This window comes from Lithobates pipiens, unplaced genomic scaffold (assembly GCF_037356315.1).
Source record: "Lithobates pipiens isolate NorthernLeopardFrog02 unplaced genomic scaffold, aLitPip1_a1.2 Scaffold_76, whole genome shotgun sequence".
Lineage (NCBI taxonomy): Eukaryota > Metazoa > Chordata > Amphibia > Anura > Ranidae > Lithobates > Lithobates pipiens.
In genome coordinates, this window is record NW_027507899.1 from 1,223,352 (window position 1) to 1,247,983 (window position 24,632).

A 24,632-nucleotide genomic window follows, 5' to 3' on the forward strand; every position below is an offset into this window, starting at 1 on the left:
GCGTCGTCGGCGAACAAACAAATTTTATGTGTCGTCGACGCCAATTCCAAGCCCCAGATATCAGGGTTTGCCCGGACGAGTGCCGCTAAGGGCTCAATCGCCAGGGCAAACAGCAATGGGGACAAGGGGCAACCTTGTCTAGTTCCTCTCTGGATCGGAAAGCACTCAGAGCGAAACCCCGAGTACCTCACAAAGGCCAGAGGGTTGGTGTATAAGGCTTTGATCCACTGGAGAAAGTGGGGGCCAAAACCCCAACTTTCTAGTATAAAGTGTAGATACAACCAGGAAACAGTGTTGAACGCTTTCCTAATGTCCAACGACAATAGGTGCATAGGTACTTTGCGCGTTCTGGCAATATGTTGAAGCAGGATGACCCTGCGTATATTATCACTGGCTTGGTGCTTGGGGATGAACCCCACTTGGTCCTTGTGGATCAGCTTACCGATAATGGGGTTGAGTCGTAATGCTAAAATTTTGGCTAGGATTTTTACGTCTACATTAAGTAGCGAGATGGGTCTGAAATTGGACCAAAGGGTATCATCCGTGTTAGGTTTAGGTATCATAGAAATCATGGCTGTCAATGTGTCCCTGCCAAAAGTTTGCTGGCGTAAGAGAGCGTTAAAGGTGTTAGTAAGAAGTGGGGCCAAAACATCTGCAAATTTCTTATAATAGGTACTAGGCAGGCCATCTGGACCGGGGCGTTTGTTTGGTTTAAGGGTTTTTATGGCCCCCAGAACCTCCTCAACCGTGATCGGACTCTCCAAGGAGGTCCTGTTCGATAAAGACAACTTAGGTAGCGACAGATCGTGGAACAGAGACTCTGCATGGTGCGGTTGAAAATGAGGCTTAGATTTGTATAGGGTCGCAAGCCTTTTGCGGAATTCCAGGAGCACCCTCTCAGGGTTACTCGTGTGGGTGCCGCAAGCCATTTTAAGTCTGATGGGTTTATGGAAACGTTCCAGGCGGAGGCGTAGGGCCATAAATGTGTCAAGTTTGTTAGCTTTAGTGTAGATAGTGTGGTTAGATCGGCGTAATGTTTTCTCGGCAGATTCAGCCAATAAGAGGTCCAGTTCCAATTTAGTCTTTTCAAGAGTCGTCCTATTAGAATCAGTGGGGGAGGTTTGGAACTGGAGGAATTGGAGACGATAGTCCGCTTCCAGGGAGTTTAACTTCTGTTGCTTATCTCTCTTAAGATGATTGGCTACTGAGATACATTTGCCCCTGATAACAGGCTTGTGCGCCTCCCAGAGGAGGATTGGGGAAACATCAGGGGATGAGTTAAAATGTAAGTACTCTTTAAGGGCCTGTTGGATATCAAAGCAATAGGATTGATTAGTCAAGTGGGACTCGTTCATGCACCAGACTCTATCCTTGGGCTGGGGGATTAGTGAAGAGATTGTCATGATTACTGCACAGTGATCCGACCAGGTGATCGGACAGATCACGGACTGGAGCACAATTGGGAAGGAGGCCACTGGAGTAAAGATATGGTCAATCCTTTTTGAAAAGGAATTATGTGGGTATGAATAAAACGTAAAGTTTTTCTTAACTGGGTTACATTCTCTCCAGGTGTCAATAAGGGAGGCTTTTTGGAGTTGTTTGCGAAATTGTGTCGATAGGCTTTGATGTTCAGCTGAGTAGGGAGATTTATCTAAGTGGGGAAGGAGTGTCAGGTTAGAATCACCACACATAAAGAGTGTACCTTTGCAATGCAATTTAACAACTTGTAGGAGGTGAGAGAAGAAAGGGTTCGGATTGGTGTTGGGGGCATAATAGGACACAAGTGTGACGTCAACATCTTGTAATTGGCCTACTAGGACTAGATATCGGCCCTCCGGGTCTCTTAATTCAACTGTGGGGGTAAAGGAAAGCGTGTGGTGAAAAGCCAAAAGGACTCCCCTATGCTTAAAGGCCGCCGAGGCAGTAAAAACCTGGGGATAGCGTGAACTAAAGTATTTAGGGATGTGCTTAAGCGAAAAATGTGTTTCCTGGAGGGCAATAATACCAGCTTTTAATGAGGCAAAATTTTGGACAGCCTTAACCCTTTTATTTGGGGAGTTTAGTCCTTTGACATTGAGGGAGAGTATATTTATGGGGCCCATACAGGAAAGGGGTTAGGGAGGTTATAGAAAAACGTGTGGGCCACATGGGCAGACCAGCCAAGAAAAAAAGGGCAAAGATTGGAGAAGAGAAGAAAGCAAGGTGAGAGACTGGGCGGGGAGTGGGGTGTACAGTATGTTAGGCAAGACATGAACACGGGTATCATGGGAGGGTAGGACAAAACGCCCAACAAGTAGGTGCACAGACTCCGCGGTCTTAATAGATTGAGGAGTGGGTGCACAGTAAGGGGGGAGCAGTGACTGCTCCCCGACGCCAACGGGAGAGGCAGTTAAAAACATAGTAACAAACTCAAGAAACTGTCAATAACACATAAGAAAAAAAATATACAGAATTCCTATAAAGCAACATAAAGATCCATAGTTATCAGTATTGTAAAACCAATAGGAATAGGGGGGGGGGGGGGAAGGGAAGGAGAGATAAAAAAAAGGGGGGAAGGGGGGGAGGGGAAGATGGGAGTATCATCTTCTTATGTAGTCATACCAGATAACTTTACCAAATTGTCTCTAAAGCATAGATGCTGCCCTGTTGAGGGGAGACAACAGGGTTGACAGAGAGAGATTGTGTGCTGTTCGGGTCAGTAATTGCAATAAGGGGAACAAAAATCCAAGTAGGGTAATACAGTACATACCAAATTCTGGTCCCCCAAGGCACGGTCTAAGGTGGAAACAGGATAGAGGAGACCGGGCTCTTCAAGGTATATGAAACCGTATTCGCCGGGAAGGGGGACCCAAGAACTGGAGAAAAACCTGCGGTAGCAAGATATAGAAGTTCAACGAGGAGGACGAGTTTTTGGAGTGGAGAGATGGTCACCCTACAGTCTTGCTGGGGTCCCTTTCCGGATAGAAGAAGGCCCTGATCTGGAGCGATTCGGAGTAGCTGAGTACGGGTGTGCGGCAGTACGGGCAGGGGTACAAGGGAGTGTGGTGTCCGAACGGTGATCTGGAGTTGCAAGATGTAGGGTCTCCAATAGGCGCTGCAGTGATTCCGGGGTAGAGCAGGAATGCATGTGGCCTTGATATGAAAATTGCAAGGCGAACGGAAAACGCCAGGTGTATTTAATCTGGTGATGGAGGAGAACTTGCAGTTGCGGTTTCATAGCTCTGGTGAGAGGAGCCAGATCAGAGAAAAGTTGACATGAGTGCCCCTGGAACACTAAACCTTCCTTGTTGCGGGCAGCTGCAAGAAGCTGTTCTTTAGTACGAAAGAAGTGCAGCTTTACTATAATATCCCGCGGTGGCCCATCGGTCTGACGGCGTGTAAGGGCTCTGTGAATGCGATCGAACTCCAAGCGTTCTATGGGTATCGAGGGGGACAACTCCTGAAATAATGCAGTGGTGAATGATTGGACGTCATCAACCACTTCAAGGATTCCCCGGAGCCTGAGATTCGACCTGCGGGAGCGGTTCTCGGCGTCTTCCAGGCGTGAGAGCAAAGAGGCGTTCTCCTCCCGGTGTGCGGCGTGTTCTTGTGCATGATCCTGCAGGGTGAGCTCAATGTCATCTACTCTGGCCTCCAGGTCGGTGGTACGCTGGCCTATTTCACGGATTTCCCGTGATAGCCTGCTAGTGATTTGGTCAGAGGTTGTTTTCAGGGCTTTTTGGAGCATGAGTTCCATGTGATGCAGAAAAGCTGTTTGATCCATACCTGAAAGTGGAATCGCAGGGGGGCTGCCGACACGAAAATCTGTGTCCTCGTCTTCCTCATCATGCAGCTGATCCATTGCTGCGGGACATGCTGCCAGTTCTTTAGATAGGGCCTTCGCCGCCATCTTAGAGGAGGCGCGGGCTAAAGCTTCCTTGATCGGTTTAGCTTTGTGCTTGCCCCGGCGACCCGTCAGCACCATCCCGGTGGGAGCTGGAGCTCTTGTGGAGATAGTGCGTGCGAGTGCTGGTCTCGGTAGTGGCCCGTACAGCTATTCGGAGCCCGAATTGGCGGCGGGGAGTGCGGAGCTCTAGCAGGGAACGTCCACCATGTTAGGCTTCGCGCATGCGCCCCCTTTTGAAACTTTTTTAACTAATAAAAAAATGAAAAGGGTGGGGCAGTGTCTCTGAGTTGTAAATCTGTGGCAACGTGCTGGAATAAAGGAGTTTTGATGTTGTTGTTTGCCCTACACTGAGTTACGGCTGGTGACTGAGTGGGCTAATGGGTCTCGGTTAGTGCTGTTCTGGACAAAGGAAGCATTTATGGCAAACATAGTCCTGTTGAGGACAGGGGTTTGTCACAATACTAAATGGGATAAAATCTTAAGAACAAAGAATACGGAGAAGAGATGGGTTTGCTTAAGAGCATATTAAATAAGGGCTTTAGCCAATGCAAAGTCCTGGATGGCTTAACTCCAATGTAAAAATGTATATAAAAGCAAAGAAGAAGGCCTTCAAAAAATACAAGGCTGGGGGATCATCATCAGCATTCCAACTTTAGAAAGAATGGAACAAGAAATATAAGGATGCAATCAGAATGGCTAAGATAGAATGCAAGTCGCTTGGGGTATGTCTCTATCAGTTTTGCACATCGAGAGACTGAAATTCTTGCCCATTCTTCCTTGCAAAGCAGCTGGAGCTCAGTGAGGTTGGATGGAGAGCGTTTGTGAACAGCAGTTTTCAGCTCTTTCCACAGATTCTCGATTGGATTCAGGTCTGGACTTTGACTTGGCCATTCTAACACCTGGATACGTTTATTTGTGAACCATTCCTTTGTAGATTTTGCTGTATGTTTGGGATCATTGTCTTGTTGGAAGATAAATCTCTGTCCCAGTTTCAGGTCTTTTGCAGACTCCAACAGGTTTTCATCCAGAATGGTCCTGTATTTGGCTGCATCCATCTTCCCCTCAATTTTAACCATCTTCCCTGTCCCTTCTGAAGAAAAGCAGGCCCAAACCATGATGCTGCCACCACCATGTGTGACAGTGGGGATGGTGTGTTGAGGGTGATGAGCTGTGTTGCTTTTACTGCAAACATATAGTTTTGCTTTGTGGGCAAAAAGTTGGATTTTGGTTTCATCTGACCAGAGCACCTTCTTCCACATGTTTGGTGTGTCTCCCAGGTGGCTTGTGGCAAACTTTAGACGAGACTTTTTATGGATATCTTTGAGAAATGGCTTTCTTCTTGCCACTCTTCCATAAAGGGCAGATTTGTGCAGTGTACGACTGATTGTTGTCCTATGGACAGACTCTCCCACCTCAGCTGTAGTTCTCTGCAGTTCATCCAGAGTGATCATGGGCCTCTTGGCTGCATCTCTGATCAGTCTTCTCCTTGTCTGAGCTGAAAGTTTAGAGGGACGGCCAGGTCTTGGTAGATTTGCAGTGGTCTGATACTCCTTCCATTTCAAAATGATTGCTTGCACAGTGCTCCTTGGGATGTTTAAAGCTTGGGAAATCTTTTTGTATCCAAATCCGGCTTTAAACTTCTCCACAACAGTATTACGAACCTGCCTGGTATGTTCCTTGGTCTTCATGATGCTCTCTGCGCTTTCAACAGAACCCTGAGACTATCACAGAGCAGGTGCATTTATACAGAGACTTGATTACACACAGGTGGATTCTATTTATCACCATCAGTCATTTAGGACAACATTGGATCATTCAGAGATCCTCGCTGAACTTCTGGAGTGAGTTTGCTGCACTGAAAGTAAAGCGGCCGAATAATTTTGCACGCACCACTTTTCAGTTTTTTATTTGCTAAAAAAGTTTAAATTATCCAATAGATTTCATTCCACTTCACAATTGTGTCCCACTTGTTGGCGATTCTTCACAAAAAATAAAAATTTTATATCTTTATGTTTGAAGTCTGAAATGTGGCAAAAGGTTGAAAAGTTCAAGGGGGTCGAATACTTTCGCAAGGCACTGTATTTATTGGACCTACAGGTAAGCCTTAATCTAGGCTTACCTGTAGGTCAAAGTGGTTTGTAAGGGCTTACAACCACTTTAACAATATATCAAGGAGAAGAACATTATAAAGGGGAGTGGAATTTTTTTGAAGAAGGAGAGAGTGTAGGACATTTAGTGGAATTATTGGTAGAAAACATATAAATCTACCATGGTTATTCCAGAAATTAGGACAAGAGAAGGAAGGGTTACCGCATATACACCTGAAATTATAGACAAATTCAAAGAATATTACAGAACTTTGTATAGTACTTAGTCTCAAGCAGTAGATGGGGAGATGTGGAGTTTCTTTCAGGGTTTGGAGATTCCACACCTCACCGATGAGGACAGGGAGATGTTGGATGCCCTCCTAGTTTTGGTACAACAGATAGTTGTAGCACTGGCGAACCACAAGGCTTCAGGGCCAGACATTTATATAGATAGGTATATAAAAAATATGGAGAAGTATTGCTGTCCGAACTGGTGGAGGTATTTAATGGAGCAATGGAAGAGGGTAGGTTGCCACCATCAATGATGGAATCTAAAATTATAGTCAAACCAAACGAGGGGAAGGACCCGCTAGACCCTTCTTCCTACAGGGCCAATGTCCTTGGCTGGGTACTGATATGAAAATCCTAGCAGGGATACCGGCCTCTGGGTTAAAGAAGATAATCTCAAAATGTGTACAATACATCCTGATCAGTCGGGATTTGTTCAGAATAGGGCAGCTAGTATAAACATAAGGCGGGTATACTTACATTTGCAAGCTCAGACGATTGACACAGGATCAAGGGCCATATTATCATTGGGTGCAGCCAGGGCTTTTGATAGCTTGGAGCGGCACTATCTATGGCAGGTTCTGGCAGCTTTTGGGCCAGGGTTTGTTAAATGGGTAAAACAAACCCAAAGCTAAAGTTAAAATAAACAATGAGTGTTCAGAAGGTATTTCCATTAACCCGGGGGGGGGGGGGGGGAGACAGGGGTGTCCTCTATCGCCCCTGCTCTTCTCCCTGGCGATGGAACCACTGGCTATAACTATTCGATCATCGGTAAATATCAAAGGGTTTAAGAGAACATCAGGAGAGAAACGATTGGCACTGTATGCAGATGACATACTCTTATTTATGGGGGACACTCAATCCCCCCTAATTGCAGCATTGGATACGATCAAAGATTTTGGACAGATTTCCGGTCTAAAGATAAATTGGGAAAATATCAATACTCCTACCAGTAGATCCTATTGAGACCTCGTCACCTGTTGGGGTTCCACAAATGGAAAAAGTTAATAAAATGTAATATTTGGGAGTATATATAACTGCAAACCCTAAACAGTATATTAATAATAATCTAGTTCTCTTAAAGGAAAGATTTAAATGTAAGGGAGGGATGTGGTGCCGTTTACCTTTGTCATTAGCAGGAAGATGTACTCTGATAAAGGTGATCTGGGTGCCGCAACTCCTATATATATATTACACAACTCGCCACTTAGGATACCAAAACAATGGTTTCAAAATGATAGATGTAATCTTTAGGGAACTAATATGGAAAAAGAAACAACCTAGGATAAAACTACAGGGTATTACAACTGGCGAAGGAAAAAAGGGGTGTCGCGGTTCCACGTTCCTGGAGCTATTTTTTGGTATCACAATTACAACATCTGAGGGGATGTAACCTTCTGGAAGGAGAGGGGCCAATAGGAAAGTGGCCAGGCATGTACTGGCCATCGGGACTACCGGGAGTTTCCCGTGGGCCGATGGCTCAGTGGGCCACTCTGATGTAAGGGGGTGCTGATGGGACACTCTGATGTAAGGGGGCTGGTGATGGGACACTCTGATGTAAGGGGGCTGGTGATGGGACACTCTGATGTAAGGGGGCTGGTGATGGGACACTCTGATGTAAGGGGTGCTGATGGGACACTTTGATGTAAGCGGGCTGGTGATGGGACACTGATGTAAGGGGGTGCCGATGGGACACTGATGTAAGGGGGTGCCGATTGGACACTCTGATGTAAGGGGGTGCCGATGGGACACTCTGATGTAAGGGGGTGCCGATGGGACACTCTGATGTAAGGGGGTGCCGATGGGACACTCTGATGTAAGGGGGTGCCGATGGGACACTCTGATGTAAGGGGGTGCCGATGGGACACTCTGATGTAAGGGGGTGCCGATGGGACACTCTGATGTAAGGGGGTGCCGATGGGACACTCTGATGTAAGGGGGCTGGTGATGGGACACTCTGATGTAAGGGGGCTGGTGATGGGACACTCTGATGTAAGGGGGCTGGTGATGGGACACTCTGATGTAAGGGGGCTGGTGATGGGACACTCTGATGTAAGGGGTGCTGATGGGACACTTTGATGTAAGGGGGCTGGTGATGGGACACTCTGATGTAAGGGGGCTGGTGATGGGACACTGATGTAAGGGGGTGCCGATGGGACACTCTGATGTAAGGGGGTGCCGATGGGACACTCTGATGTAAGGTGGATGCTCATGGGACCCTCTAATGTAAGGGGGTGCTGATGGGACACTCTGATGTAAGGGGGTGCTGATGGGACACTCTGATGTAAGGGGGTGTTGATGGGACACTCTGATGTAAGGGGGTGCTAATGGGACGCTCTGATGTAAGGGGGTGCTAATGGGACACTCTGATGTAAAGGGGGTGCTAATGGGACACTCTGATGTAAGGGGGTGCTGATGGGACACTCTGATGTAAGGGGGCTGGTAATGGGACACTCTGATGTAAGGGGGTGCTGATGGGACACTCAAAATGTAAGTGGGCCGGTCTGGATGAAGTCCAGGGCCAAATTTCTGTCCCAGTCCAGCCCTGAAAATGGCTAGCAGACACTGACCTACCTGACACTCACTGACCTACCTACCTGACATACACTGACATACCTGGCACGTAGTGACCTACCTACCTGACATGTACTGACCTACCTGACACGTACTGACCTACCTACATGACATATACTGACCTACCTGACACAGACTGACCTAACTACCTGACATACACTGACCTACCTGGCACGTACTGACCTACCTACTTGACATACACTGACCTACCTGACACATTCTGACCTAATGACACATACACTGACCTACCTGACACACACTGACCTACCTACCTACTTGATGCACTGACCTACCTACCTACCTGAGGCAATGACCTATCTGCCTCAGTGGCGGCTGGTGAAGTTTTAGGATGGGGGGGCACCAGACCCCACCCTTCCTTTTGGACCCCTCCCACTTGGTGAAAATGGGCATGGTTTCAGCGAAATAGTGGGCGTGGCTCTAAGGTGGTGTAGTTAATGTCTGAGATGAACGAGGGATGGAGGGAGAGGGAGAGAGGGGTGGAGGGACAGCAGGCCCAGATCCTACACAACAATAGAAATATGTGTATTCTAAAAAGTTTGACAATCAGCAGATAAAGATACTCCAAACACCTGGTGTTAGCACTTCAATCATCCTGGCACCATGGTTGTTATGGTGTCAGGATGATTGATGCGTGTTATTTCTATTAAAACATTGTAACATAAAATGGAAATCATTCAACTCACCATAATGCAGAATCAGTGGGAGCCCTGAGCGTGTCACTAGCCACGACACCTGCCATCAGGTGTCCCCAGCGGAGTCTGTCCTTACAGCAGGTGTCCCCAGCAGAGTCCCTCCTTACATCAGGTGTCCCCAGCGCAGTCCCTCCTTACATCAGGTGTCCCCAGCAGAGTCCCTCCTTACATCAGGTGTCCCCAGCGGAGTCCCTCCTTACATCAGGTGTCCCCAGGGGAGTCCCTCCTTACATGCAGCATGTGTCACCACCAAATGCAGCCTGTGTCACCATCAATTGCAGCAGCATGTGTCACCATCAAATTGCAGCAGCATGTGTCACCATCAAATTGCAGCAGCATGTGTCACCATCAATTGCAGCAGCCTGTGTCACCACCAAATTGCAGCAGCATGTGTCCCACAAAATTGCAGCAGCATGTGTCACCACCAAATTGCAGCAGCATGTGTCACCACCAAATTGCAGCAGCATGTGTCACCAAGTTGCAGCAGAAATTACATCTCCTGCTCACAACTGCTGCAAGCATTGAGAACATTATTCATAAAAAAAAACCTGGCTGCTGGATATATTCTAAATAAAAAATAAAACATGGATCATATTGCTCAAGTCAAAGTGTGAGTAAAGGGGTGCATTTTAGTAATTTTCAATTGCTTAAAAATATTTATGTATGCCCTCGCCTTACTGCAGCTCCGCTCAGGCTGAGGAACGGAGCCGCCTACGTCACATTTCCGGCTTTCGTCTGCTTCACGAAACCTGAAAGTGACCTCGGGGGTTTAAACAACAATGCTCCCGCCCGTAGAATCACAGTGATTTTACGGGCAGAAGCTGCTCGGCGTTCTGTATTGCGCCACAAGGCGGGTTAAATACCAGCAAATGAAGCACCATGTATGCAATCTTATTATGTGGCGCTACCTTACTTCTACTATTTGGAAAATACAATATTCAATAAAGAACAATAATAACATTCAATATTCCATAACTTATATAATAAAGTGCAAGTAGTGATATAAAGTGCAAAACAGCTGAAATATACGTGCACACACACAATGATTGTTGTGCAAATAAATATCAATAAAGTGCAAATATGCTGAAAAATAATCAATATTGACAAAAAAGTGTAGAATTTGATCTTAATTGTTTTATATTTAATTATTAAGTTTATATTTTTTCTCTCATGGCTTAATGTAGTGGTCTTCCTAGAGCTGATATTTTATTTTATTTTTAAATTTTAAATGTTAATTTGACATTCATTTTTTTATAATGCTAATATATTCCAATGATATTTACTATCAAATAGATTTTTGGTCCTAATATTGATAGAGCAATAGAAAATCACCTAAGACAAATTAAAGTTGTTTTACTATAAGCCCACTAGATGGCATTGCTGAGAGTCGAATGAATTGATGTTGATATAGTGACTTGTCCAACAAGATACACATATACTATAATATATGTCCACTAGATGGCAATAATGATGGATGCTAAATAAATCACATTAAAGAAAAGATGCAATAATTTCTTTCACCACTAGATGTCTCTTTAGTCTCTCTAGTATATAATGGATGATTCCTTTAGTTATATATTATGAACAAATATGTGCCTTTGCTTAGGATAACCTCCGCCCGTTAACCACGCAAATAAAAGGCGCTTAGCATTAAAGAATATGCTTTCTACCTGGGAGTTGTGGAATTTAAGCAGCTGTTCTAAAAGGTATTAAATCAATAAAACCGCTAAAAGGTATTAAATCAATAAAACCACTAAAAAACATTAAACAAAAATCTGCGAGGTGGATGGATAAATCAATTCACCCGTAGAAAACAGCGCATAATATTCAAATAGAAGAAAAGAAATTATATACAAATTGCGCTAGTGCAACCTATTGTTCTATGGAAAGAATATTTCTATCTTCCCAAATGTAACCATACAATCACAATATTGTCCATGAACACTGTCCATATATCTAAATTGTACTGAGTACTTAGGATAGTTTCAGGAAACGAATTGAAACAGGATATCTATTTCAGTCCATCCACAGACAATAAAATTAATAGCCAAAACAAAAACAGAATGTCCTGGTATAAATCAAGAGGAGTGTACGATGCAATCCTCCCTTAATATGAAAAAACAGTGATCACGAATTTGCTGGGGTACAATCTCAAGACTGGGGTGACCCCCCCTTAGTAATGCTCTTACCAGATATGCCTGGTTACATAGGCTCTTCGAAAATACTCCTCATCCGCTCGATTTCATCCGGTTCGTCTGCCCTAGGTAATACACGGTCGGATGTGCTTAGATACGCGGGCTCTCAGATGTTCCTCATCGGCTGGATCCCATCCACTGCATACACGATCGGATGTGCTTGGTTACACGGGCTCTCAGATGTTACTCATCGGCTGGATCCCATCCACTGCATAAGTGCCGGGTGATTCAAGATCTCCGAAAGAAGCAATTACGGGAAACAAACATAGCGTAATACTGTCTTATGAAAACACAATTTATTTAAATAAAAATGTTGCACTCACACAAAGTTAATTCTTTAAAGCATTGGTTCACTCAGCGTGCATAGTTCTTAATCACAGTCTCAGGGGAAATAATAGCATCAGCCGCTAATGGCCGTCACCACTTAGTAGTTCACGGTTAAAGCTGTGCGACTCTTCCTCCCTCCTGTCAGTTCCTCTATGCTGCGAACGTGTGCTACCACCCTGACGCGTTTCGTCGTATTGACATCATCTGAGGGTGGGGGCAATCAGTCCTGACTACACTTAAATACGTGCGGTATTAACCCTTCGTGAACATGTATAAATGTATAGCGGTTAATCTATCTATATTATGTACGTTGCTCTCTTTGACAGAATACCTGTCATAGGCTTTCATAAACGATGTTTTTAAGGGAACCATTTCATTACACAGAAAAAATTTTAACAAACGAAATATTAAGAATTGGAAGAATTCAAAAAATAAATTGAAAAATATATAAGTTTAAAAAATCCCAGAAATTAGATTAAAACCTCAGGAGAGATGAAAACAAAATTACAGATAAAAACCACAAACGATCTTATTACCCTCACACACTCTACCAATATGGCCATGTCGGATTTCTGATAATGTACTGATATGCTAACAATCATGATGTTTACAAAATCCGGCGCATATATCCCAATCACTTGTGTTTCTTTAAACGAGGGGATTCCCGTCACGTTGATCTAGATACTTCAAGTTTAAACGATAAACTTTATTATACAGGAGATGTATAAAGAAAAAGGATTCGCAACCTTTTATGGCCTGTCTCCTATTTTTTCTGATAATAAGGTCAAGCAACAGTCTCAACTGACACTGACTTATATTACCAAGCTCTTCATGCAGAAAGAGGCGAGCCGTCCATCACGAGCCTCCCATTAAAACCATCGCTGATACGATGAGTGGGTTATACACGGTACAATCTCTGTGATGCGACGGGAATTTTTTATGACTATTATTGGCTACTTCCAGTGCCGCTATCCTCAATCTACCTTACATGCGACGTTGTGGCTTATGTATTGTACATGTATATGTGGCATTATATATTTATGTGGCTAAGATATAATATATTTAAAATTCTAATTAAACAAACTTGCTGCCTGTCTCCGTTAATTAACTCATTATGGTAAAAATTCACATATTAAAATCTGACTTCCACGTATACTAACAACCTGCATAAAATAATGATATTTCCTATTTGTCATCTACATAATATAAAATATAAAATATAAAATATAGAATGTAAAATGCAACTAATCCCTTCTCTTAACGTCAGGGTACTATCACCTTAATGAAAAGTGCCTGTGCGACTCATAAATTCAATGTCTAGTCACCTGACACAGTAATACTAATCAAGGGTGACCAATAAGACCCCAATATTTCCGAACATGACTGTAATAAAAATTATCATAAAAAAGTTCTATGATTAAAAGTTGGTAATAAAAGTTGGTAATTAAACAGGTTTAGTGCTAAAAGTATTAGTAGTAGAAAAGTTGTTATTCACGTAATCTGGATATTAAGCCCCCTTTAAAACAGCTTTAAAAATCACTTATAAAACAATTAACGTCTAATTCAACGTTTAACCCATTAGGAGTCAGAGTGTTCATCCGATATATCCATTGGGATTCTTTTTTCAAAGAGAGCAACGTACATAATATAGATAGATTAACCGCTATACATTTATACATGTTCACGAAGGGTTAATACCGCACGTATTTAAGTGTAGTCAGGACTGATTGCCCCCACCCTCAGATGATGTCAATACGACGAAACGCGTCAGGGTGGTAGCACACGTTCGCAGCATAGAGGAACTGACAGGAGGGAGGAAGAGTCGCACAGCTTTAACCGTGAACTACTAAGTGGTGACGGCCATTAGCGGCTGATGCTATTATTTCCCCTGAGACTGTGATTAAGAACTATGCACGCTGAGTGAACCAATGCTTTAAAGAATTAACTTTGTGTGAGTGCAACATTTTTATTTAAATAAATTGTGTTTTCATAAGACAGTATTACGCTATGTTTGTTTCCCGTAATTGCTTCTTTCGGAGATCTTGAATCACCCGGCACTTATGCAGTGGATGGGATCCAGCCGATGAGTAACATCTGAGAGCCCGTGTAACCAAGCACATCCGATCGTGTATGCAGTGGATGGGATCCAGCCGATGAGGAACATCTGAGAGCCCGCGTATCTAAGCACATCCGACCGTGTATTACCTAGGGCAGACGAACCGGATGAAATCGAGCGGATGAGGAGTATTTTCGAAGAGCCTATGTAACCAGGCATATCTGGTAAGAGCATTACTAAGGGGGGGTCACCCCAGTCTTGAGATTGTACCCCAGCAAATTCGTGATCACTGTTTTTTCATATTAAGGGAGGATTGCATCGTACACTCCTCTTGATTTATACCAGGACATTCTGTTTTTGTTTTGGCTATTAATTTTATTGTCTGTGGATGGACTGAAATAGATATCCTGTTTCAATTCGTTTCCTGAAACTATCCTAAGTACTCAGTACAATTTAGATATATGGACAGTGTTCATGGACAATATTGTGATTGTATGGTTACATTTGGGAAGATAGAAATATTCTTTCCATAGAACAATAGGTTGCACTAGCGCAATTTGTATATAATTTCTTTTCTTCTATTTGAATATTATGCGCTGTTTTCTACGGGTGAATTGATTTATCCATCCACCTCGCAGATTTTTGTTTAAAGTTATATATTATCTAGAGATGTTATCTTAATTGTTTGTTTTCTTTAAAATGGCTGCTGGCGGAGACATTGTCTCCGCCAGCCGCAGACCTCTAGCGGCCGGCGGCGAAAATCCGTGAAAAAACTAATTTCCCGGGACAAAATTAAATCGGGACAAGGGTCCTAATCCCAGGAATGTCTGATCCCGAAAGCCGCTGAGCAGGGACCGATCTGATCCCGAGAGCAGCCGCGTGGGGACCAATCAGATCCCAAGCACCACCAAGCAGGGACCGATCAGATCCCAAGCACCACCAAGCAGGGACCGATCAGATCCCAAGCACCGCCGAGCGGGGACAGATCAGATCCCGAGCACCACCGAGCGGGGACCGATCAGATCCCGAGCACCACCGAGCGGGGACCGATCAGATCCCGAGCGCCGCTGAGCTGGGACCGGTCTGATCCTGAGCACCACTGAGCGGGGACTGGGGACCGTTCTGATCCCGAGCGCCACAGAGTGGGGACCGTTCTGATCCCGAGCGCCGCAGAGCGGGGACCGATCTGATCCTGAGCACTACCGAGTGGGGACCGATCTGATCCCGAGCACCACCGAGCGGGGACCGATCTGATCCCGAGCACCACCGAGCGGGGACCGATCTGATCCCGAGCACCACCGAGCGGAGACCGATCTGATCCCGAGCACCACCGAGCGGGGACCGATCTGATCCCGAGCACCACCGAGCGGAGAACGATCTGATCCCGAGCACCACCGAGCGGGGACCGATCTGATCCCGAGCACCACCAAGCGGGGACTGATCAGAACCCGAGCACCACCGAGCGGGGACTGATCAGATCCCAAGCGCTGCCGAGCTGGGACCGGTCTGATCCTGAGCACCACCGAGCGGTGACCGATCAGATCCCAAGCGCAGCCGAGCAGGGACCGATCAGATCCCGAGCACTGCCGAGCTGGGACCAGTCTGATCCCGAGCGCCACTGTGCGGGGACTGTTCTGACCTCGAGCATCGCAGAGTGGGACCGTTCTGATCCCGAGCGCCACAGAGCAGGGACCGTTCTGGTTACGAGCGCCGCAGAGTGGGGACTGTTCTGATCCCAAGCGTCACCAAGTATGGCCGAGTCACATAGCAGGTCCCACCTTTTTGAGTCAGGCATGCACAATTTTAATGTTAGCCACGAGCGCCGCCGAGCGGGGACCGTTCTGATCCCGAGCACCACCGAGCGGGGACCGATCTGATCCCGAGCACCACCGAGCGGGGACCGATCTGATCCCGAGCACCACCAAGCGGGGACCGATCTGATCCAAAGCACCACCGAGCGGGGACCGATCTGATCCCGAGCACCACCGAGCGGGGACCGATCAGATCCCAAGTGCAGCCGAGCAGAGACCGATCAGATCCCGAGCGCTGCCGAGCTGGGACCGATCAGATCCCGAGCGCCGCTGAGCAGGGACCGATCAGATCCCGAGCACTGCCGAGCTGGGACCAATCTGATCCTGAGCACCACTGAGCGGGGACTGATCTGATCCCGAGCACCACCGAGCAGGGACCGATCAGATCCCAAGTGCAGCCGAGCAGGGACCGATCAGATCCCGAGCGCTGCCGAGCTGGGACCGATCAGATCCCGAGCGCTGCCGAGCTGGGACCAATCTGATCCTGAGCACCACTGAGCGGGGACTGATCTGATCCCGAGCACCACCGAGCAGGGACGATCAGATCCCAAGCGCAGCCGAGCAGGGACCGATCAGATCCCGAGCGCTGCCGAGCTGGGACCGATCAGATCCCGAGCGCTGCCGAGCTGGGACCGGTCTGTTCCCGAGAGCCACTGAGCGGGGACCGATCTGATCCCGAGCGCCGCAGAGCGGGGACCATTCTGATTACGAGCGCCGCAAAGTGGGACCATTCTGATCCCGAGCGCCGCAGAGCAGGGACCGTTCTGATCCCCAGCGCCACCAAGTATGGCCGAGTCACATAGCAGGTCCCACCTTTTGGAGTCAGGCATGCACAATTTTAATGTTAGCCACGAGCGCAGCAGAGCGGGAACTGTTCTGATTCCGAGCGCAGCTGAGTGGGGACCGATCTGATCCTGAGTGGCGCCGAGCGGGGACTGATCAGATCCCGAGCATGCCTGACAACCAGGGCTTTTTGGGGACCCATTCGGGGCTCCAGCCCCCCCTCCCCCGACACCACTGTCTACAATGTATATGCATCTCTCAGGTAGTAAGAAACATCTGGAACAGGTACTTGTTGTACCCCCACCTGCCCACCTCCGACCGCACTGACCGTCTTTGTCCATGTATGGATGGACGCTCACCATCATCTACTGAGAGCTCACATATTATCTCACCTGGCTTCATTCTGTCTCTAATACATTCCCTATTTATCACCCGTTCATAAATACTTCTTACAGCCAACAAACCCCACACTGGGGATGATGGGGGTCCGCCATGTATCAGTAATGATTGTCTATTCATTGATGATTTATTGGTAGAATAATGGAGAGTATAGGGGAGTCAGAGGAGATTCCTCAATGATCTTTATGGAGATGAGCTCAGGGGTGTTCAGATACAAGTCCCAACCCACCCGAGATCATCGCCACTGCAGACCACCAATCACCAGCAGCTGAAGATTTCCCTACAGCCTCACATAAATACACCCCCTGTATACATGCAGATACAGGGCAGGCAATGCCTTCATGGCTTATGATTGGTGGTCTGCAGTGCCACCTCCTGGTGGGATAGCTCAGTTGGGTTTGGACCAATACCTGAACACACCTGAGCTCAGTCCTAGATCTCAGATGCTGTGGCAACATTTGGTGAAGCCCAGGAAGACCCCGGAGGTCTCGGAGGAATCTAATCTGAACATTACTGGTTCCCTATAGAGCAATATGAATTATATGAGGGGGGAGGGGAGTACACTGTGACCTGACTGGGATCTGTATTCTGTCTGTGCAGGAAATGTTCAGGAGGAAATATTCACCCGGCCGGGATCTGACCTTCTCATCCCCATCAGAATCCATCTCACCCTCAACCATACAGATACAAGGAGATGTGACGGGATTGAATGGAGATATAAACCCCCAACCAGAGATGAGAGCAGCAGAATATTTCAACACAGGGGATGTACACTAAGAAAACCTGAGAACACAACCCTCCCCAATATAAGATTATCAGAGAATGGAAGTCTCATCATATCCAATGTGACTCCGGAGAATGACGGGATGTACATTGTGGAAATACACAACTCTACAGGACACCGTATACAGACTGATTATTACACCGTCCATGTAGAAGGTAAGTCCACCCAACCCCCACCCCCAGTCCTAGCAGTGTCCTCCCCGCTCCGTGTCTTTATATACACCGTGTATATAGAAGGTAAGTCCCTCCAACCCCCACCCCCAGTCCTAGCAGTGTCCTCCCCGCTCCGTGTCTTTATATACACCGTGTATGTAGAAGGTAAGTCCCTCCAACCCCCACCCCCAGTCCTAGCAGTGTCCTCCCCGCTCCGTGTCTTTATATACACCGTCCATGTAGAAGGCAAGTCCATCCAACCCCCACCCCCAGTCCTAGCAGTGTCCTCCCCGCTCCGTGTCTTTATATACACCGTCCATGTAGAAGGTAAGTCCATCCAACCCCCACCCCCAGTCCTAGCAATGTCCTCCCCGCTCCGTGTCTTTATATACACCGTCCATATAGAAGGTAAGTCCATCCAACCCCCACCCCCAGTCCTAGCAGTGTCCTCCCCGCTCCGTGTCTTTTTATACACCGTCCATGTAGAAGGTAAGTCCATCCAACCCCCACCCCCAGTCCTAGCAGTGTCCTCCCCACTCCGTGTCTTTATATACACTGTCCATGTAGAAGGTAAGTCCATCCAACCCCCACCCCCAGTCCTAGCAGTGTCCTCCCCGCTCCGTGTCTTTATATACACCGTGTATATAGAAGGTAAGTCCCTCCAACCCCCACCCCCAGTCCTAGCAGTGTCCTCCCCGCTCCGTGTCTTTATATACACCGTGTATGTAGAAGGTAAGTCCCTCCAACCCCCACCCCCAGTCCTAGCAGTGTCCTCCCCGCTCCGTGTCTTTATATACACCGTCCATGTAGAAGGCAAGTCCATCCAACCCCCACCCCCAGTCCTAGCAGTGTCCTCCCCGCTCCGTGTCTTTATATACACCGTCCATGTAGAAGGTAAGTCCATCCAACCCCCACCCCCAGTCCTAGCAATGTCCTCCCCGCTCCGTGTCTTTATATACACCGTCCATATAGAAGGTAAGTCCATCCAACCCCCACCCCCAGTCCTAGCAGTGTCCTCCCCGCTCCGTGTCTTTTTATACACCGTCCATGTAGAAGGTAAGTCCATCCAACCCCCACCCCCAGTCCTAGCAGTGTCCTCCCCACTCCGTGTCTTTATATACACTGTCCATGTAGAAGGTAAGTCCACCCAACCCCCACCCCCAGTCCTAGCAGTGTCCTCCCCGCTCCGTGTCTTTATATACACCGTCCATGTAGAAGGTAAGTCCACCCAACCCCCACCCCCAGTCCTAGCAGTGTCCTCCCCGCTCCGTGTCTTTATATACACCGTCCATGTAGAAGGTAAGTCCACCCAACCCCCACCCCCAGTCCTAGCAGTGTCCTCCCTGCTCCGTGTCTTTATATACACCGTCCATGTAGAAGGTAAGTCCACCCAACCCCCACCCCCAGTCCTAGCAGTGTCCTCCCCGCTCCGTGTCTTTATATACACCGTCCATGTAGAAGGTAAGTCCACCCAACCCCCACCCCCAGTCCTAGCAGTGTCCTCCCCGCTCCGTGTCTTTATATACACCGTCCATGTAGAAGGTAAGTCCACCCAACCCCCACCCCCAGTCCTAGCAGTGTCCTCCCCGCTCCGTGTCTTTATATACACCGTCCATGTAGAAGGTAAGTCCACCCAACCCCCACCCCCAGTCCTAGCAGTGTCCTCCCCACTCCGTGTCTTTATATACACCGTCCATGTAGAAGGTAAGTCCACCCAACCCTCACCCCCAGTCCTAGCAGTGTCCTCCCCGCTCCATGTCTTTATATACACCGTCCATGTAGAAGGTAAGTCCACCCAACCCCCACCCCCAGTCCTAGCAATGTCCTCCCCGCTCCGTGTCTTTATATACACCGTCCATGTAGAAGGTAAGTCCACCCAACCCCCACCCCCAGTCCTAGCAGTGTCCTCCCCGCTCCGTGTCTTTATATACACCGTCCATGTAGAAGGTAAGTCCATCCAACCCCCACCCCCAGCCCTAGCAGTGTCCTCCCCGCTCCGTGTCTTTATATACAAATCTTACCACTAATGCTTTTTTGTTTGAATATAAAATGAAAATCCCAAAGATAAATGAGGCGTCTGTTGCTGAGGGCAGAACCGTCTTTGAAAAATCCCTGCAGTTTTCTTCCTGTTGACGTCATCTGCCCAATGGCAGACTGAATGGAATCTTGAAGCTTTATTAACAAAAGAGGGTGGGGGTGGGGTGAAACTATTAAACTTGTGCAATTAGTTTAGTTCCAAATTCGTTTTTTAACAAATTTTGACAAATTCATTAATTCTGACATTTCCAAATTTTAGAATTTCTGAATTTTCACATTTAAGAATTTCCAAATTTCAAATTTAAGAATTTTCTAATTTTGGAATTTCAAAATTTGGAAATTTGAAATTTCAGAAACTGGAAAATTCGAAATTCCGTAAATTTGACAATTCTAAAATGAGCAAATTTGAAAATCCAAGAATAAGAGAGAGATTCTGAAAGTTCAAAAGACTGAAGATCAGAAAATTTTGAAAAACCCAAATTCTCCTCCAGCTTCACTTTGTTGTCGGAAACGTCCGATCGCGTGTACACGAGTCCGTCGCACAAAAGCTCACACATGCTCGGAATGAAGCAGAAGGAGCCGCACTGGCTGTTGAACTTCCTTTTTCTCGGGTCGTCGTACGTCTTGTACGTCCCGCGTTCCCACCTTCGGGTTTTTGGCCCAACATTTGTGTGAGCGTGTGTATGGAAGACAAGTTTGAGCCAACATCCTTCGGAAAAAAATCCACGGTTTTGTGGGAAAGTCCGATCGTGTGTACGCAACATCAGTGTTTTTTTATGTACTCTTTACTTTTTTTGTTGTTGTAAACGAGTAGAGGTACGATGTATCCCATACTCATTGACATAGGTGGAAGACAGTACCCGGGTACCCCACTATTGTTAAAGATGCTTTCCCCCGGCAGACATCCACAACCACTGGGCCAAGGTGTCCTCATCAACATGGGGATATGGTTCTATGCCGGGGGGGTTCTCCTTGGCAAGATATGCCCTTAGAAAATAAAAGAATAGAAAATAATAGAATACAATAGCAAAAATTTTTATTGAACAGAAGAAAATAGAATAGAAGTAAATAGAAAGCATATAGCCATCTTCCAAAATTTTCATTTTGAGTTTCAAATTTCAAAATTAGAATTTCGAATACAATAAAATAGAAAGGATATGCCTGTCTTCCGAAATTCAAACGTAGAATATAATAAAATACAATAAAATAGAGAGTATAGTCATCTTCTGAAATTCTAATTTTGAATAGAATAGAATCAAATCGAAAGAATATAGCCGTCTTCCGAAATTTTAATAAAATAATATAAAACAGAAAGAATATAGCTGTCTTCCGAAATTCAAACTTAGAATAGAATAGAATAATATAAAATAGAAAGAATATCTTCCAAAATTTGATTTTGAGTTTCAAAATTCAAAATTAATATTTCAAATACGATACAATAGAATATGAATATACCTGTCTTCCGAAATTCAAACGTTGAATTTAATAAAATAGAAAGAATATAGTAATCTTCTGAAATTCAAATTTTGAATAGAATAGAATCAAATCGAAAGAATATAGCTGTCTTCCAAAATTTGAATAAAATAATCTAAAATAGAAAGAATATAGCTGTCTTCTGAAATTCAAACTTAGAATAAAATAATATAAAATAGAAAGAATATAGGCATCTTCAAAAATTTGATTTTGAGTTTCAAAATTCGAAATTAGAATTTTGAATACGATAAAATAGAAAGAATATAGTCGTCTTCTGAAATTCAAATTGTGAGTAGAATAGAATAAAATAAAATACAGTATAGCCATCTTCCAAAATCAGATTTAAAAAAATTCTAATTTTGAATGGAATAGAAAAAAATAGAAAGAATACAGCCCTCATCCAAAATTCTAATTTTAAATAGAATGAAATAGAAAGCATATAGCCGTCTTCTGAAGTTTGAATTTTGAAATTCTAATTTTGTATAGACTAAAATAAAATAGAAAGAATATAGCTGTCTTATGAAATTCTGGTTTAGAATAGAAAAGAATATTCAAATTCCAAACATACAATATCGAATAGAATATAATAAAATATAAAAAATATAGCTGTCTTCTAATATACAAATTCCAAAAAGAATAAAATAGAAAATAAAGGAATACACTAGAATAGAAAATAAATTATTAGAATAGAATAAAATAGAATATAGTCGTCTTCCAAAATTTGAATTTTGAATTTCAAAATTCAAATTTCGAATTTTGAATAGAATAAAATAGAAAGAATATTGCTGTCTTTTGAAATTCAAATTTCAAATAGAATAGCATTAAATAGAAAGAATATAGCTGTCTCCCAAAATTCTGGTTTAGAATAGAAAAGAATATTCAAATTTCAAACATAAAATATTGAATAGAATAGACATGTGCAGAGTGAAATATTTTGTTTCGGGATTTCGTTTTCGTCCGAAAAATACATTTATTTAGTTACTCCCTAAATTAGTTTTTATTTATTTTGTTTTTCGTTCAAAAATTGCATTCGTCCGAAAATCCACATGAATTACGGTCGAATCTGTCTTTGAAGGCTTATGGTGTCTGTCGAATATATAAAGAAGATTCGATGGAGCTGCTAAACTCTATATAGCATACTTCTTAGAACCCTATTAAAGTCTATGGGACTCGAACGTTCAAAATCTAAAGTGCTCATTTTAAAGGCTAATATGCAAGTTACTGTCCTAAAAAGTGTTTGGGGACCCGGGTCCTGCCCCAGGGGACATGGATCAATGAAAAAAAAGTTTTAAAAACTGCAGTTTTTTCGGGAGCAGTGATTTTAATAATGATTAAAGTGAAACAATAAAAGTGTAATATTCCTTTAAATTTCATACCTCGGGGGTGTCTATAGTATGCCTGTGAAGGGGCGCATGTTTCTGGGGCTTAGAACTGTCCCTGCGCAAAGTGTCATTTATGCAGGAAAAAAAGTCATTTTAAAATCACTCGCAGCTATTATGAATTGTCGGCTCCGTAATACAGAGAACACTCATTGAAAGTCATTGATAAAAAAAAAAAAAAAGCGTGGGGTTCCCCCAAATTCAATTACCAGGCCCTTCAGGTGTGTTATGGATATTAAGGGGAACCCCATGTCAAATTTAAAACAAAAAATTTATGTGGGTGTCCCCTTAAAAATCCATACCAGACCCTTTATCCAAGCACACAACCTGGCAGGCCGCAGGAAAAGAGGGGGGGAGGAGAGAGAGCCCCCCCCCTCCTAAACCGTACCAGGCCACATACCCTCAACATTGGGAGGATGCTTTGGGGTCCCCTCCAAAGCACCATGTCCCCATGTTGATGGGCACAAGGGCCTCATCCCTACAACCCTGGCTGGTGGTTGTGGGGGTCTGCGGGCGGGGAGCTTATCAGAATCTGGAAGCCCCCTTTAACAAGGGGACCCCCAGATCCCGCCCCCCCGTTTGAAATGGTAAGGGCCTACCATTTCACAAAGAAAGTGTAAAAAATAGTTAAATAAGACAAAGACACTTTTGAAAAATTCCTTTATTAAAAATAATAGTGTTCTCTGTATTACGGGGAGCCGACAATTCATTATAGCCGCAAGTGATTTCAAATGACTTTTTTTCCTGCAGAAATGACACTTTGTGCAGGGACAGTTCTAAGCACGGGAAACATGCGCCCCTTCACAGGCATACTATAGACACCCTCCAGGTATGAAATTTAAAGGAATATTACACTTTTATTGTTTCACTTTAATCATTATTAAAATCACTGCTCCCGAAAAAAACGGCCGTTTTTAAAACTATTTTTTGCATTGATCCATGTCCCCTGGGGCAGGACCCGGGTCCCCAAACACTTTTTTGGACAGTAACTTGCAAATTAGCCTTTAAAATTAGCACTTTAGAATCTTTTCTGTCTGTCAATTTTTTTCTCTATATAATCTTCTACTAATAGAGGTAAGGTTAGGCACTCTTACCGGGCTCTTACCCTCTGGAGAGCCGCCTCTTATCCTCTGGAGACCCGAGCTCTTACCCTCTGGAGACCGGAGCTCTTACCCTCTGGAGACCGGAGCTCTTACCCTCTGGAGACCGGAGCTCTTACCCTCTGAAGACCGGGCTCTTAAACTCTGGAGACCAGACTCTTACCCTTTGGAGACCGGGCTCCTACCCTCTAAAGACCGGGCTCTTACCCTCTGAAGACTGAGCTCTTACACTCTGGAGACCGGAGCTCTTACACTCTGGAGACCCGAGCTCTTACCCTCTGGAGACCGGAGCTCTTACCCTCTGGAGACCGGAGCTCTTACCCTCTGAAGACCGGGCTCTTAAACTCTGGAGACCAGACTCTTACCCTTTGGAGACCGGGCTCCTACCCTCTAAAGACCGGGCTCTTACCCTCTGAAGACTGAGCTCTTACACTCTGGAGACCGGAGCTCTTACACTCTGGAGACCGGAGCTCTTACACTCAGGAGGCCGGGCTCTTACACTCTGGAGACCGGGCTCTTACCCTTTGGAGACCGGGCTCCTACCCTCTAAAGACCGGGCCTCTTACCCTCTGGAGACCGGGCTCTTAC

General features: G+C 45.4%; 1 protein-coding gene across 1 annotated transcript in view; it reads left to right on the top strand.

The window, feature by feature from the left end:
* The window catches only part of LOC143959458 (hemicentin-1-like), a gene marked incomplete at its 3' end in the record, with an annotated part of 230,754 nt that overhangs the window by 74,606 nt on the left and 131,516 nt on the right, over positions 1-24,632 (top strand). Inside the window, exon 3 of the mRNA XM_077468111.1 lies at positions 17,720-18,058. Within this exon, the coding sequence (XP_077324237.1) occupies positions 17,720-18,058 (339 nt within the window). The remainder of the gene's footprint in view (positions 1-17,719; positions 18,059-24,632) is intronic.